Below are 16,983 nucleotides of genomic sequence, written 5' to 3' on the forward strand. Positions count from 1 at the left end.
CAAACGGCAGCGGGCCCGCTTGCTTGACACTGATTCACCCTGGCGCCCACCCACGCTGGCCCAGGAACCAAAGGACAAGATCGGGCTCTTCGTGTCAACATARTGGCTCGCTGCTACCTGTCACCTAGTCTCTCCATCATCCACAGTGTCTGCTGGCTCTGCGCTCGTCAGAGCAGTAAATGCTATCTGCCCAGAGTCAGCTTGTGGCTCTCATGGGGGAATTGGGATCAGAGCAGGTCATTGCTTTAGTCAGGCATCACTGGGCCTGATGGCTGGATGAGTGCATGTGTGTGTGAGTCACTGATAAATATCTAACCAGATAATGTCACAGGCTCCCTGAGTGCGCCTGGGTTTATGGGCGTGAGCATTGAGGCAACCTGTGGGTTGGATGGAGCCCCAGGGTCCTCTGCATTGCAGGGTGGACACAAACTGAGTCACTCTCCATCAACCTCCCACTCTCTCTCTCTCATATATATATATATATCTCTCATGTCATCCTTTCACCCGCTCCCCTCTTCTCCACTGTTCTGTAGTTGAGAGATGAGATTAGTCTGTCCCCTACCCCGGTAGCGGCTGGCCCTGAGCTCATCACAATGAGCCCCTGGAGACCACCAGACCCAGGCTGCTGCTGCTAGCCTACGTCTCAGCTGGGCTCAGGAGGAGAGAGACACACAGAGAGTGAGTTTGCTAGTGAAAGTGGGGAGGGAGGTGGCTGCAGCGTGCACTCTAACATGGTAATCCATCGTGGGCAGCCTGTGAAGCTCATTAAAGCGCCCTTCTAAAGCAGGGATTAGGGTGGCCCAATGCTCCTTGATCACAGCTACTTGACATAAACACCCTGTTAGACCTATCTCTCTTTCACTCTCACTCACTCACACACCATCTGACACTGCCTCCTTCTCCATGCTGCAGAAAAACCACATCTAATGGTTCTTTATGTATGTACGATAAAGGATGATTCTAGCCAACATAAAGACTTGTAGAAACTTCTTATTCTGTTGCCCTTTTTGTGTTTTATTTTTGTCACACACACAAAGTTATTCTCTCTGTTCTCTCTGCTTATATTGTTTACATGGGAACAAACTGTACATGGAATATAGGCTACTGCTAAATTGGACTTCATACACGCCGTGTGGGGCTGGATGCTGCCATAAAATAGAGATGCCCTCATTTTCTATTTACCCGGAGGACTTTTCTTGAGCTGATCACAAGGAGTATGATTCCTCTGAACTGGTCCATCATGCCTCTCCTCCTGAGAGGAGCAGGGCTTCGTAGCGTAGCAGTAAGTCAAAGCTGTAATTAGGACTCCTCTGCCGCCCCTGTCTCCTCCCTGTTTATGCAAATCACCCTTCCTGCTCTACTGTGAAGAGAGGAGCGAGTATCAACCTGCATTATCAACCTCTTTTGGTCTGCTGCTTATTTTTGGTCCTTCCCATCCCTGGCTGTCCCCATTCCCCAGAAAACCTCCTCAGGGGATGGGGATTGGGCAGGGGGTGTGAGTAGACTGCTGCTGTCCTCACTGACTGGCTTCACTGTGGCACATTCTGCTGGAGCCCTTTCTCCTTACACAGAAGTAGTGTGGAGTTATGGCTGAATCTCCAGTACAAGGCTAATCTCAGTGTTTTAGAACATGTGAAGCGCAACCAGTAATGGGGTTGTCTGAATTGTTCGCTAACCCTCCACTGCTGATGATGGTAGGCAAAATGCCTCTTGCTTATCTGTTTCAGGGAGCGTGTTGCACAATCTTTAGATTATCGTGTAGACAGACCCGACCGCCATTGTAATAATGGGTAATCCATTCCACCAATGAGCAGTTGGTAAAGCTGGCATTGACCAGAGCTGAGCCCTAATTCCATACTCCATACAACAGCTGGCATTCAATACAGATGGCTGTACACAGTGCCAGATTTAGTCCTTTTTAATTCTAGACATGAAGAAATTCTAATCCAACAGACAAGAATTGAAATGTGGATTAACCTCATCTCTGCTCTCTACACATGCGTCACTAGAAGTCCTGCTTGAGACCCTTTCATATTTTACTTTCCCTGGTGCCTTGGTTTATGAAGTGGTACTTAAAAATCCCTAGTGATTTCATGATGTAATTTATTGGTCCAGTCACCTCAGTTGAGTTTGAGCTGACTAGGGGAATGCAGCTGTGGGGTGGCGGGGCAGCTCCCCATGTGGTAATGGCCCTTAGCATTGTGTTAATTACAAGTGTTGGAGTGCTTCATTAGCGGCAGGGTAAGCTTCTCTTTCTGGTGCATATCAGCACTCCTCCTTAGAGCGAGTGTCTGCTCCCTTGCTGTGGGGAAGGAGGGTCAGTGTGCTCTTGACCTTCCCCAGTCTGTCGGACTCAATGCACAGCCGCCAACGTGTCAACATACCAGGCCTTCCAATGGGTGCATTCCATGTACGCCAAACTATTTGCTTTGTCACGTTACTTTCACAGATTTTGAATACAGTTACTGTCTCTCGTGCGCTCATACACTACACACAGGCAGCATTGTCAGATGATGAACAGAGGCCTTGTTCGCGGTTTCATCCGTCATGATCCTAATTGATACRATTCAATTGTCCGTGTGTGTTGAGGACAGGGTAAACTGATAAAAATAACCCTAGTTTTTCTGTTCCCGTCTCTCAAAAAGCTGAACAATGGATGAATGTGAGTAGACAAGTTAATGAACCAGCCGTTGCTTAATCGCTGGATGGATGAGATGAACATGTGGGATTTGATCTCCGTTGTTTTAATTGTAAATGCACGACAGAAGTCCATTATCAGAAACAACAGGCCTGGGAGGCCCATAGTTTGAACACGCTTTATCTACTGGCCTCAGTTAATTTCACACTCCAGCATAATCCGCAATCTTGATTCATAGAAATGGTCTCTGGATTGCGTCCACAGTACAGACGCGTGGCTATCAGTCACCTCCCCTCCTCCTCTCATGCTAGGCTACACCAGGTAACCAGCCGGGTCTGTAAGCTATGCTAACGTCAGAAGAAGACCCGCTCCACATGTTTATGTTAGCTACTCTCATCTGTGTTAGGTTGTCATTGAAGTCTGCTTTGGGGATGGTAGTCAGTCAGACCAAGGGGTGCATAGAGTTCATCATTGTGCGTCTCAGGCTTGGTCACCAGGATTGTCTGAGAAGCGCTGTGTGTGTGAGGGGGAGCCGGTCTGCTCAGTGGCAGCTGTGGAGGAGATTATCCCCTGGACCTTAGCCTCGCTAATAGAAACTCCTGAATCTATTGTGTCTCAGTCAGATTTAAAATAAAAAAWATATATATATACACTGCTCAAAAAAATAAAGGGAACACTTAAACAACACAATGTAACTCCAAGTCAATCACACTTCTGTGAAATCAAACTGTCCACTTAGGAATCAACACTGATTGACAATAAATTTCACATGCTGTTGTGCAAATGGAATAGACAAAAGGTGGAAATTATAGGCAATTAGCAAGACACCCCCAATAAAGGAGTGGTTCTGCAGGTGGTGACCAAACAGACCACTTCTCAGTTCCTATGCTTCCTGGCTGATGTTTTGGTCACTTTTGAATGCTGGAGGTGCTTTCACTCTAGTGGTAGCATGAGACAGAGTCTACAACCCACACAAGTGGCTCAGGTAGTGCAGCTCATCCAGGATGGCACATCAATGCGAGCTGTGGCAAGAAGGTTTGCTGTGTCTGTCAGCGTAGTGTCCAGAGCATGGAGGCGCTACCAGGAGACAGGCAGTACATCAGGAATGTGGAGGAGGCCGTAGGATGCAACAACCCAGCAGCACAGACCGCTACCTCCGCCTTTGTGCAAGGAGGGCACTGCCAGAGCCCTGCAAAATGACCTCCAGCAGGCCACAAATGTGCATGTGTCAGCATATGGTCTCACAAGGGGTCTGAGGATCACATCTCGGTACCTAATGGCAGTCAGGCTACCTCTGGCGAGCACATGGAGGGCTGTGCCCCCACAAAGAAATGCCACCCCACACCATGACTGACCCACCGCCAAACCGGTCATGCTGGAGGATGTTGCAGGCAGCAGAACGGTCTCCACGGCGTCTCCAGACTGTCACGTCTGTCACATGTGCTCATGTGCTCAGTGTGAACCTGCTTTCATCTGTGAAGAGCACAGGGCGCCAGTGGCGATTTGCAATCTTGGTGTTCTCTGGCAAATGCCAAACGTCCTGCACGGTGTTGGGCTGTAAGCACAACCCCCACCTGTGGACGTCGGGCCCTCATACCACCCTCATGGAGTCTGTTTCTGACCGTTTGAGCAGACCACTGCACATTTGTGGCCTGCTGGAGTCATTTTGCAGGGCTCTGGCAGTGCTCCTCCTTGCACAAAGGCGGAGGTAGCGGTCCTGCTGCTGGGTTGTTGCCCCTCCTACGGCCTCCTCCTGATGTACTGGCCTGTCTCCTGCTAGCGCCTCCATGCTCTGGACACTACGCTGACAGACACAGCAAACTTTCTTGCCACAGCTCGCATTGATGTGCCATCCTGGATGAGCTGCACTACCTAGGCCACTTGTGTGGGTTGTAGACTCCGTCTCATCCTACCACTAGAGTGAAAGCACCGCCAGCATTCAAAAGTGACCAAAACATCAGCCAGGAAGCATAGGAACTGAGAAGTGGTCTGTGGTCACCACCTGCAGAACCACTCCTTTATTGGGGGTGTCTTGCTAATTGCATATAATTTCCACCTTTTGTCTATTCCATTTGCCCAACAGCATGTGAAATTTATTGTCAATCAGTGTTGCTTCCTAAGTGGACAGTTTGATTTCACAGAAGTGTGATTGACTTGGAGTTACATTGTGTTGTTTAAGTGTTCCCTTTATTTTTTTGAGCAGTGTATATATTTAGAGGGAGGGAATGCAGAGCGCCCACAGAATTTCATTTACATAATGCAGCACATAAAGACAGAGCAACGCACAGTCACAATTCTGGTGTTGCCTTCTCTGAAACTGCCTACAAAGCACATGTTTTAATCTATTTCACTTCAGCCGCAGCTCTTTCAGCATTTTTTTATTTTTTTTAAGTGTCATCAGAGAATTGTCCTTCATAGCCATTGTCAGTTAACTTCGTGACGCATGGATCCCTTTAGCGGGATCATTTTCATCAACAACAGCTAAATTGCAGAGCGCCAAATAAAATAAAGAATTAGCTAAAAATATGTATATTCATGAAATCACAAGTGCAATATAGCWAAACACAGCCTAGCTTGTTGTTAATCCACCTGTTGTCAGATTTTGAAAATATGCTTTACAGCGAAAGCAATCCAAGTGTTTGTGTGAGTTTATCGATCACTAGGCAAAACATTAAGAACACCTAGCAGCAATGTAGATTGGTCATGAAAGCCAGAAAAGCAATAAAACTAGTCTCTTACCTTTGATGATCTTCGGATGTTTGCACTCACGAGACTCCCAGTTACACAATAAATGTTCCTTTTGTTCGATAAAGATTATTTTTATATTCAAAAACCTCCGTTTGTTTGGCGCGTTATGTTCAGTATTCCACAGCCTTAGACAGGTCATCAAGGCTTGACGAAAATTCCAAAGAGTATCCGTAAAGTTCTTAGAAACATGTCAAACGTTTTTAATAATCAATCCTCAGGTTGTTTTTAACATCAATAAACAATATTTCAACCGGACTGTAAACTATTCAATACTGGAGAGAAAGAAAATGTCGAGCAAACAGTGTCGAGCGCATCAACTAATGGAGGGACATCCATGTATCCACTGACGCGTTTTGATAAATCTTCAAAATAAAAGCTTGAAACTATGTCTAAAGACTGTTCACACCCTGAGGGAGCCACAGGAAAAGGAATCTGTTTGATATCCTCCATTTTTAAAGGGATAGGCAGGCAATGGAACAGGGATTTTTCAAAATAGAAGTCACTTCCGGGTTGGATTTTCTCAGGTTTTCGCCTGCAAAATCAGTTCTGTTATACTCACAGACAATATTTTGACAGTTCTGGAAACTTTAGAGTGTTTTCTATCCTATTCTGTCAATTATATGCCGATTCTAGCATCTGGACCTGAGAAATGGGCAGCTTACAATGGGAATGTTATTTTTTCAAACATAAAAATTCTGCCCCCTAGCTTCAAGTTAAGAGATACAGTAACAAAACTGGTTAAGCAGACTAAGCCAAGCGAGGTAAACAAGCCAACTAGGTTTACGGCTTTACCGTTTAAAGGAACTGCCTTGTGGTTTCATGTTATCATGGAACTACTTATGGACGATTGACTTTTTTCAGCCTTTAAAAGAAACTCGGTCATAATCTGAGTAAACAGTCCTCTTCAAGCCCCAGGGAGAAGTGAAGTCTCTTTACGCAGGCTGAGCAAACCTCTGCAACTGGTAGCTAACAACATAATGTGATAAAGAGAGAGTTTGCAAATTGGTTGCCACTACAAAACTTTTCTTCTTGGTCTCAATTCAACCTTTAAACACACATGGGTATGTTGGTAGAATACCGATATCACAGGGTTTTCATTGTGAATGGGAAAATATTGGTACAATAAGTTATTTTGGTTTTGCTATGTTCTGGTGAATGTACAAAGTTTGCATTTTGTCTTTTATATTTGGTTAATTATTCATGGGAACCTGAATTCAATTACATTTAATGACTGTACCTTGAGCTGACATTTATTCTGGGCCTTTCCCCAGGAATATTCCAGCAAGGAAGCAGCCCTGTTTAGTTTATTTATTTTCTTTAACCTTTTATTTAATCAGGTAAATCATTGAACACATTCTGTTTTACGATAATGACCTGACCAAGGGAGGGCAGTAACCGTGCAGCAATGCAGACACATGACAACATGCAGACATTCCACGCAAAAATAGAAAAAGAAAAATACATCTTTACAACACATCAGTAAAACACAGGGGACACAACTAGTAGCCACTTACTCTAAAAGCAGTCCCAGGGGTGGATAACCAGCTAATTTAACCTGTTAATGAAACTGKGAATGGAGATTAATTAGGTTGAGTTTTAAGTCCTTTATTCCAGTCAGTAGCAGCAGAGTGTTAATATTTTGGAGCCGGAGTTGGAGCAGGATGTTGGAACAGACAGGGAGATGTAGGAGGACATAGAGAGGAGTCTAAAGAGGTAGAGGGGGGCTTTGCTAGTGAGGGTTTTGTAAATTATGATGAACCTATGAATTTGTTCTCTGCTTGTGAGGGATGGTTGTCCAAACTGCTCATAGAGGGAACAGTGGTGGGTGCGGTAGGGGGCTCCAGTGGAAAATCTGATGACTGAGCGGTACAGAGTTCAGTTTTGAGAGCAGGGTTTTGGGGGCATTGCGGTAGTGTCTCACCATAGTCCAACAGAGGGAGGACGCAGGACTTTGGAGCGGCGGGTAAAGCAGGATTTGTTGTGGTACAAAAAGCCCAGTCTGGATTAGATTTTGCGGATATTGATATGGGTGCTGAAGTTGAGTTCTTCATCAAGCCAGGTGCCCAGGTATTTGTAATGCGGTACATGTTCAGTGGAGGTGTTGTTGACAATGAGGGTGTGTTCGGCTGGAGACTGAGTTGTTTTTTTTGCTTGACAAGATCATGTACTTGGTTTTTGTTGGGTAGAGAAGTAGTTTGAGGTCTGTTTAGAATGCAAGGTTGAGAAGCAGGTATTTTCTCTGTGCTTTCTCTGTTCTCAGGTGAAGCTTAGAATGCAAGCTTCACCTGAGAACAGAGAAAGCACAGAGAAAGTGCCTGCTTCTCAATCTGTGGCGCCTGAATTTATCACTATTTTCTTTACATGTTTATGAGACCTCTGCGATCTGTTCTGTCCTCTGATATCTCTACTTGAGACCTCATACTCACTCGGATGCGGCAGTTAGGTGCCGATGGAGTGTCAGGGTTGTACAGAGGGGGGGCTGTGTTTCGTTTGCCTCTACAAACCACCTCTCACTTAGAGCACTGGCGGTGACCGTATTACTGCCACACCGGCGGTCACGAGTCATGAAGGCAGTACAGCAATTAGCCTTCTCCAAGCTCTGATGCTGCTGATGGTCATTAGTAGCCTACCAAACTTGCTAACTGCCTCGTACTCTGCCTGGCACTCTGACACCAATGCAAATGTAATCGAAAATCAAATCAAACACTTAATGAGAGCCCATGAGCTCATGGTGCGCAACATTTCTGTACGCTATGCAATTTCTATAGGCTATGCAATTGTGTGAGAGATCATAGTGATGGCCTCTATTAAAAAGAGGGAGATCCCATCAGCTTTCTATAGGCTAAGCCTAACATTTATTTCTCAACTTTCATTATATTAAGCACATTGCTTCTCTTTACACCAGGAGTATAGCTTACCTTGCTGGCATGAAAATGAACCACAGGAAATGTGCATAGATTACATGTATTTTTTYCCCATGCCCCTGTTTTGAAACAAGTGCATGATGATGGTCCATTCTGAATCAAAACAAGTCTCACACATATACAGTGGGGAGAACAAGTATTTGATACACTGCCGATTTTGCAGGTTTTCCTACTTACAAAGCATGTAGAGGTCTGTAATTTTTATCATAGGTACACTTCAACTGTGAGAGACGGAATCTAAAACAAAAATCCAGAAAATCACATTGTATGATATTTAAGTAATTCATTTGCATTTTATTGCATCACATAAGTATTTGATCACCTACCAACCAGTAAGAATTCCGGCTCTCACAGACCTGTTCGTTTTTCTTTAAGAAGACCTCCTGTTCTCCACTCATTACCTGTATTAACTGCAACTGTTTGAACTCGTTACCTGTATAAAAGAAACCTGTCCACACACTCAATCAAACAGACTCCAACCTCTCCACAATGGCCAAGACCAGAGAGCTGTGTAAGGACATCAGGGATAAAATTGTAGACCTGCACAAGGCTGGGATGGGCTACAGGACAATAGGCAAGCAGCTTGGTGAGAAGGCAACAACTTTTGGCGCAATTATTAGAAAATGGAAGAGCAAGATGACGGTCAATCACCCTCGGTCTGGGGCTCCATACAAGATCTCACCTCGTGGGGCATCAATGATCATGAGGAAGGTGAGDGATCAGCCCAGAACTACACGGCAGGACCTGGTCAATGACCTGAAGAGAGCTGGGACCACAGTCTCAAAGAAAACCATTAGTAACACACTACGCCGTCATGGATTAAAATCCTGCAGCGCACGCAAGGTCCCCATGCTCAAGCCAGCGCATGTCCAGGCCTGTCTGAAGTTTGCCAATGACCATCTGGATGATCCAGAGGAGGAATGGGAGAAGGTCATGTGGTCTGATGAGACAAAAATAGAGCTTTTTGGTCTAAACTCCACTCGCTGTGTTTGGAGGAAGAAGAAGGATGAGTACAACCCCAAGAACACCATCCCAACCGTGAAGCATGGAGGTGGAAACATCATCATTCTTTGGGGATGCTTTTCTGCAAAGGGGACAGGACGACTGCACCGTATTGAGGGGATGGGGCCATGTATCGCGAGATCTTGGCCAACAACCTCCTTCCCTCAGTAAGAGCATTGAATATGGGTCGTGGCTGGGTCTTCCAGCATGACAACGACCCAAAACATACAGCCAGGGCAACTAAGGAGTGGCTCCGTAAGAAGCATCTCAAGGTCCTGGAGTGGCCTAGCCAGTCTCCAGACCTGAACCCAATAGATAATCTTTGGAGGGAGCTGAAAGTCCATATTGCCCAGCGACAGCCCCGAAACCTAAAGGATCTGGAGAAGGTCTGTATGGAGGAGTGGGCCAAAATCCCTGCTGCAGTGTGTGCAAACCTGGTCAAGAACTACAGGAAACGTATGATCTCTGTAATTGCAAACAAAGGTTTCTGTACCAAATATTAAGTTCTGCTTTTCTGATGTATCAAATACTTATGTCATGCAAATTAATTACTTAAAAATCATACAATGTGATTTTCTGGATTTTTGTTTTAGATTCCATCTCTCACAGTTGAAGTGTACCTATGATAAAAAATTACAGACCTCTACATGCTTTGTAAGTAGGAAACACTGCCAATTTTGCAGGTTATCAAATACTTGTTCTCCCCACTATATTAGTCAGTTAATGTAAAGGTGAGATTAAATCAAGAATAGTCTGATGGGCGACAATTTTACCCTATCACTTGTGAATTATTTATTATCACTTGTGAATGATGCCCAGTGTAAGGCAAGAAACAATGCCTTTTTTTTTTTTAACTTTTTAAAATCGTATTCTCACACCTCATGTAGCCTAGCCCATAAGCCTATATGTTTTGATAATGTTTGTATCACTAAAGTGGCTAAATATCTTCTTTAAATGAAGCACATTAATCTGCTTTACAAGGGGTGTAGAGCCTAACTGGTCTACATAAGCAGCTGGTGAGTTTCAACTTTGGGGAACATCATTTTCACCATAAAACTGCACCTTTTATAATAAAAGCATTCATGCATGATCACATTTACTGTCACTTTTGATAATGGTGTTTTCCTGCTAATGGAACATTCACGCTTATAGCCTACTGCCGTGTGCGCATTGCTGCGCTTATATTGAAGAAATAGCCTAATAGTTTATCAACATTTTAAGCGAAAGTTCTGATCTGTAGTGTCGGCCACGTTGTGTAAAAAAATTGTTTTTTAATGCTAGTGGTTKTATTAATTTGGGATCTATCGCATTCCACAACTGTCCCATACTGTGTTTGGAATATTTATTTATTGCACAGAATGGAGTAGGTCAACTTTTGTACTATGGGGATAGGCTAGTGCTTTTGCTGTTCGTTAGGCCTACTCATCTTATTGGCTGACAAAAAGTAAATGTGGACAGTTCTTCCAATATCTTCAATTTGCACCCCAGGGCCTCCCGAGTGGCGCAGTGGTCTAAGGCACTGCATCACAGTGTTGCTGTGCCACTAGAGATTCTGKGTTCGAGTCCAGGCTCTGTCGCAGCCAACTGCGACCGGGAGACCCATGGTGTAGCATGGATTCTTTTAGAGTGCGTTACAGCCACACAAAGGGGTTGCTGCTGTGAAATTTGAGGCCTTATCAAGTGCTTGTCAAATTGTGAATGAGAGACTGAGAAAGTGTGTACAGCCTGCACAAAAAAACTAAGCAGAGCTCATGCCTTTCTAGCTACCGTAATTTCTGGACTATTAAGCGCACCTGAATATAAGCCGSACCCACTGAATTTAAATAAAAAAATGTATTTTGTACATAAATAAGCCGCACATGTCTATAAGCCGCAGGTGCCTACCGGTACATTGAAACAAATGAACTTTACACAGCCTTTAAACGAAACACGGTTTGTAACAAAAATAAATAGGCTTTTAAACGAAACACGGCTTGTAACAAAAATAAATAGGCTTTAACGAAACACGGCTTGTAACAAAAATTWAAAAAAATGCATTAAACAGTAGCCTACCAAGAAAGTCATTGGTCACTATCTTCCTCCTCCTGTGCACTGAAACCACTGAAGTCATCTCCTTCGGTGTCGGAGTTGAATAGCCTCAGAATTGCTTCATCCGATGTTGGATCGTTTTCATTGTCGCTCTCGTCACTTTCATCCGGAGGCAAATTCCCCGCTGAGCTCATGCTGCCCTCTTCAACACGCAGCAGTCCAGCCTTTCGAAACCCGTTGATGATAGTGGATTTTTTGACAATGCTCCACGCTGTCAGTACCCACTGGCATGATGGGAAGTTTGAGYGCGCTCGATTTACGTCACATTATGTGACGGTGCTCAGTTTTTTGTCGGCATGAATCTTGTGAAAGCGGGAAAAATCCATRAATTWGCCGYGTCATTGTATAAGCCGCGAGGTTCAAAGCGTGGGAAAAAGTAGCGTCTTATAGTCCAGAAATTACGGTACTTTTTTCAAATCATCATTAGTCGCATCATGCAGCCTTACAAATATATAAAACATCTAAATATATAGCCCAACATTTTAGAAAAACTAAAGTTACATTAATAACTCTAAGTTAAGCATATAGGAGTACCTATTTCTTTGTTAACCACTCAACACAGAATAGCCGCATGTGCACTCCGTCAAATATCCTTTCTATTTTATTCTGTTTTTTTCAATTGTATTCTTCATACTATAAAATAATGCCACGGAATTCTAAGCAAATCTTGTCTGCTAAATGAACTATTGTAGCCCACAGCCATTTGGCATAGCCAGATCAGGACCTAACATAAGGACAACTCGGAGTATTCTGTTCTTCTGAAATAGACTATATTTTCTAAATATCATATCTTTAGACTTGTCAAAAAAAAATGATTTTTTGTGAAGGTGTAGTCTATATTACATGGATTGATTTAGACTTCAAAAGGTCTGCATCAGAGACTTGTAGGCTATGTGTGGGTGCCTGGAGATGCTAAATGTGTTTATGTTAATTAATGGTCAATTACCGTGAGACAGATAGTTATTTGCTTGACAATCACCTATCCGCTTGACAAACACAATTTCATGACCGCCACAGCCCTACTCTCACTTTTACTTGACTCTTGTAACCACTTCTAGCGCACCATGCAGGGTTTTTTATTTATTTTATTTCACCTTTATTTAACCAGGTAGGCTAGTTGAGAACAAGTTCTCATTTGCAACTGCGACCTGGCCAAGATAAACGCATAGCAATTCGACACATACAACAACACAGAGTTACACATGGAATAAACAAAACGATACAGTCAATAATACAGTAGAAAAAAAGAAAACAAAAAGTCTATATACAGGTAGTGCAAATGAGTTAAGATAAGGGAGTTAAGGCAATAAATAGGCCAATGTGGCGAAGTAATTACAATATAGCAATTAAACACTGGAATGGTAGAGTGGCAGAAGATGAATGTGCAAGTAGAGATACTGGGGTGCCAAGGAGAAAGATTAATCAATAAATACAGTATGGGGATGGGGTAGATAGATGGGCTGTTTACAGATGGCTATGTAGGTGCGGTGATCTGTGAGCTGCTCTGACAGCCGGTGCTTAAAGCTAGCGAGGGAGATATGAGTCTCAAGCTTCAGTGATTTTTGCAGTTCGTTCAGTCATTGGCAGCAGAGAAACTGGAAGGAAAGGCGACCAAAGGAGGAATTGGTTGGAGGTGACCAGTGAGTATATCTGCTGGAGCGCGTGCTATGAGTGGGTGTGCTATGGTGACCAGTGAGCTGAGATAAGGCAGGGCTTTCCCTAGCAGAGACTTGTAGATAACCTGTAGCCAGTGGGTTTGGAGACGAGTATGAAGCGAGGGCGTACAGGTTGCAGTGGTGGGTAGTGTATGGGGCTTTGGTGACAAACGGAAGGCACTGTGATAGACTGCATCCAATTTATTGAGTGAGTGTTGGAAGCTATTTTTATAGATGACATCGCCGAAGTCGAGGATCGGTAGGATGGTCAGTTTTACGACGGTATGTTTTGGCAGCATGAGTGAAGGAATGCTTTGTGCGGATATAGGAAGCCGATTCTAGATTTAATTTTGGATTGGAGATGCTTAATGTGAGTCTGGAAGGAGAGTTTTACAGTCCAACCAGACACCTAGGTATTTGTGTTGTCACGTATTCTAAGTCGAGCCGTCAGAGTAGTGATGCTTGACGGGCGGGGCAGTGATCGATTGAATAGCATGCATTTAGTTTTACTTGCATTTAAAGAGCAGTTGGGGGCCACGGAAGGAGAGTTGTATGGCATTGAAGCTCGTCTGGAGTTTAGTTAACACAGTGTCCAAAGAGGGGCCAGAAGTTATCAGAATGGTGTCATTGCTGCTAGAGGTGGATCAGAGAATCACAAGCAGCAAGAGCGACATCATTGATGTATACAGTGAAAAGAGTCGGCCCGAGAAATGAACCCTGTGGACCCCCATAGAAGACTGCCAAAGGTCCGGACAACAGACCCTCCGATTTGACACACTTAACTCTATCAGAGAAGTAGTTGGTAAACCAGGCGAGGCAATCATTTGAGAAACCAATGCTGTCGAGTCTGCAATAAGAATGTGGTGATTGACAGAGTGAAAGCTTTGGCCAGGTCGATGAATACGGCTGCACAGTAATGTTCTATTTCGATGGCGGTTATGATGTCGTTAGGACCTTGAGCGTGGCTGAGGTGCACCCATGACCAGCTCTGAAACCGGATTGTATAGCAGAGAAGGTACGGTGGGATTCGAAATGGTCAGTAATCTGTCTATTAACTTGGCTTTCGAAGACCTTAGAAATACAGGGTAGGATAGATGTGCAGTTTTGGGTCTAGAGTGTCACCCCCTTTGAAGAGGGGGATGACCGCGGCAGCTTTCCAATCTTTGGGAATCTCAGACGATACGAAAGAGAGGTTGAACAGGCTAGTAATAGGGGTTGCAACAATTTCGGCAGACAATTTTAGAAAGAGAGGGTCCAGATTGTCTAGCCCGGCTGATTTGTAGGGGTCCAGATTTTGCAGCTCTTTCAGAACATCAGCTATCTGGATTTGGGTGAAGGAGAAATGGTGGGGGCTTTGGCGGGTTGCTGTGGAGGGTGCCAGGCAGTTGACCGGGGTAGGGGTAGCCAGGTGGAAAGCATGGCCAGCCGTAGAGAAATGCTTATTGAAATTGTCAATTATAGTGGATTTATCAGTGGTAACGGTGTTTCCTAGCCTCAGAGCAGTGGGCAGCTGGGAGGAGGTGGTCTTATTCTCCATGGACTTTACAGTGTCCCAGAACATTTTTGAGGTTGTACTACAGGATGCAAATTTCTGTTTGAAAAAGCTAGCCTTTGCTTTCCTAACTGCCTGTGTATATTTGTTCCTAACTTCCCTGAAAAGTTGCATATCACGGGGGCTATTCGATGCTAATACAGAACGCCACAGGATGTTTTTGTGCTGGTCATGGGCAGACAGGTCTGGAGTGAACCAAGGACTATATCTATTCCTAGTTATAAAAATTTTTTTGAATGGGGCATGCTTATTTAAGATGGTGAGGAAGTCACTTTTAAAGAATAACCAGGCATCATCTACTGATGGGATGAGGTCAATGTCATTCCAGGATACCCGGGCCAGGTCGATTAGAAAGGCCTGCTCGCAGAAGTGTTTTAGGGAGCGTTTGACAGTGATGAGGGGTGGTCGTCTGGTCGCAGACCCATTACGGATGCAGGCAATGAGTTAGTGATCGCTGAGATCTTGATTGAAAACAGCAGAGGTGTATTTGGAGGGCGAGTTAGTTAGGAGGATATCTATGAGGGTGCCCGTGTTTACGGATTTGGGGTTGTACCTGGTAGCTTCATTGATAATTTGTGTGAGATTGAGTTCATCGAGCTTAGATTGTAAGATGGCCGGGGTGTTAAGCATGTCCCAGTTTAGGTCACCTAGTAGCGCTAGCTCAGAAGATAGATGGGCGGCAATCAATTCACATATGGTGTCGAGGGCACAGCTGGGGGCAGAGGGTGGTCTATAGCAAGCGGCAACAGTGAGAGACTTGTTTCTGGAAAGGTGAATTTTTAGAAGCTTGAATTGTTTGGGTACCGATGAGGATAGCCTGCAGAGTTCTGTATTACTATCTTTGCAGTAGATTGCCACACCGCCCCTTTGGCAGTTCTATCTTGGCGAAAAATATTATAGTTAGGGATGGAGTTTTCAGGGTTTTTGGTGTTTTCCTAAGCCAGGATTCAGACACGGCTAAGACATCCGGGTTGGCAGAGTGTGCTAAAGCAGTGAGTAAAACAAACTTAGGGAGTAGGCTTCTAATGTTAACATGCATGAAACCAAGGCTTTTACGGTTACAGAAGTCAACAAATGAGAGCACCTGGGGAGTGGGAGTGGAACTAGGCACTGCAGGACCTGGATTACCTTCTACATCACCAGAGGAGAAGTAGGATAAGGGTTACGGCTAAAGGCTATACGAACTGGCCATCTAGCACGTTCGGAAACAGAGAGTAAAAGGAGCAGGTTTCTGGGCACGATAGCATAGATTCAAGGCATAGTGTACAGACAAAGGTAAGGTAGGATGTGAGTACATTGGAGGTAAACCTAGGCATTGAGTAATGATGAGAGAGATATAGTCTCTAGAGACGTTTAAAACAGGTGATGTTCCACCTCCTACATATGCGATGACAACATGGTTGGTTAAGGCATATTGAGCAGGGCTAGAGGTTCTACAGTGAAATAAGACGGTAATCACTAACCAGGACAGTAATGGACGAGGAATATTGATATTAGAGAGAGGCATGCGTAGCCAAATGAATATATGGGTCCAGTGAGTGGTTGGGCTGGTTGGGGACACGGCGATTCAGACAGTTAGCAGGCTTGGGCTAAACAAGCTAGCAGTTAGCAGACAGCAGACCGGGTTAGCAAGCTAACAGTTAGCAGACCGGAGCTAGCAGTTAGCAGACCGGGGCTAGCAAGTTAGCAGAAGGGCCTTTGGGGGACATCGCAATGGAGGTAAGTCAGTTTTTGCCTCTTCGCGCGGTGACGTCGATAGATCAGTCGTGGATTGGTGGGGTTCCAAGTAGCTCTAGGTAGCTAGCAGGCCTCGGTTAGCAGAATGGGCCTTCAGCGGACGTCGCGCCTGAGGGGCCTGTTGGAATCCTCGGGCAGATTGTCGGTATTCCAGTCGTAGAGGATCGGCGGGGTTCCGTGCACCGTACCGGCAGTAGAAGGCGTCTGGATATTGTAGCCCAGGAGTAAGCTTCGGTGGTAGCACAGGAGCCCTAGCCGGGCTAGCTTCAGGCTAATTGGTGCTTGCTCCGGGATGGAAACGCTAGCCAGGAGTAGTCACCCGGGATTGTGGTTAGCTAGTTGCGAAGATCCAGATGAAAATGTTCAGAGTTTGCGGTAGGAATCCAGGGATTTGGGGAGAAAAAATTAGGTCTGTTGTGCTCTGGTTTGAGTCACGTTGTACGAACTGGCGAGAGCTTTCCGAGCTAAAGGTTAGCTGATGACCGCTAGCAGTGGTTTGCTAACTGATAGCTGGTAGGTAGTTAGGTGGCTAGCTTCAGTTGAGGGATTCCAGATCCGAATTATATATAAATACTTTAAGAAAAAAACAGATCCACGCCACATTGGATGAGGCGGGTTGCAGGAGAGTATTTAGAAGTT

At 44.8% G+C, this 16,983-nt stretch overlaps 1 protein-coding gene across 2 annotated transcripts in view; it reads left to right on the forward strand.

Annotated features, from left to right (window-relative positions):
* The window catches only part of LOC111980548 (growth factor receptor-bound protein 2), a 46,719-nt gene that overhangs the window by 16,651 nt on the left and 13,085 nt on the right, over positions 1 to 16,983 (forward strand). Inside the window, exon 1 of one of the 2 annotated variants that reach the window (XM_024011337.3) lies at positions 7,365 to 7,453. The exons of the other annotated variant lie outside the window; for it this stretch is intronic. Within the exon in view, the coding sequence (XP_023867105.2) occupies positions 7,412 to 7,453 (42 nt within the window). The 5' untranslated portion in view covers positions 7,365 to 7,411. Of the gene's footprint in view, positions 1 to 7,364; positions 7,454 to 16,983 lie in introns of those variants that run through there. 2 annotated transcript variants of the gene reach the window in all.

This window comes from Salvelinus sp. IW2-2015, unplaced genomic scaffold, assembly GCF_002910315.2.
Source record: "Salvelinus sp. IW2-2015 unplaced genomic scaffold, ASM291031v2 Un_scaffold1051, whole genome shotgun sequence".
Lineage (NCBI taxonomy): Eukaryota > Metazoa > Chordata > Actinopteri > Salmoniformes > Salmonidae > Salvelinus > Salvelinus sp. IW2-2015.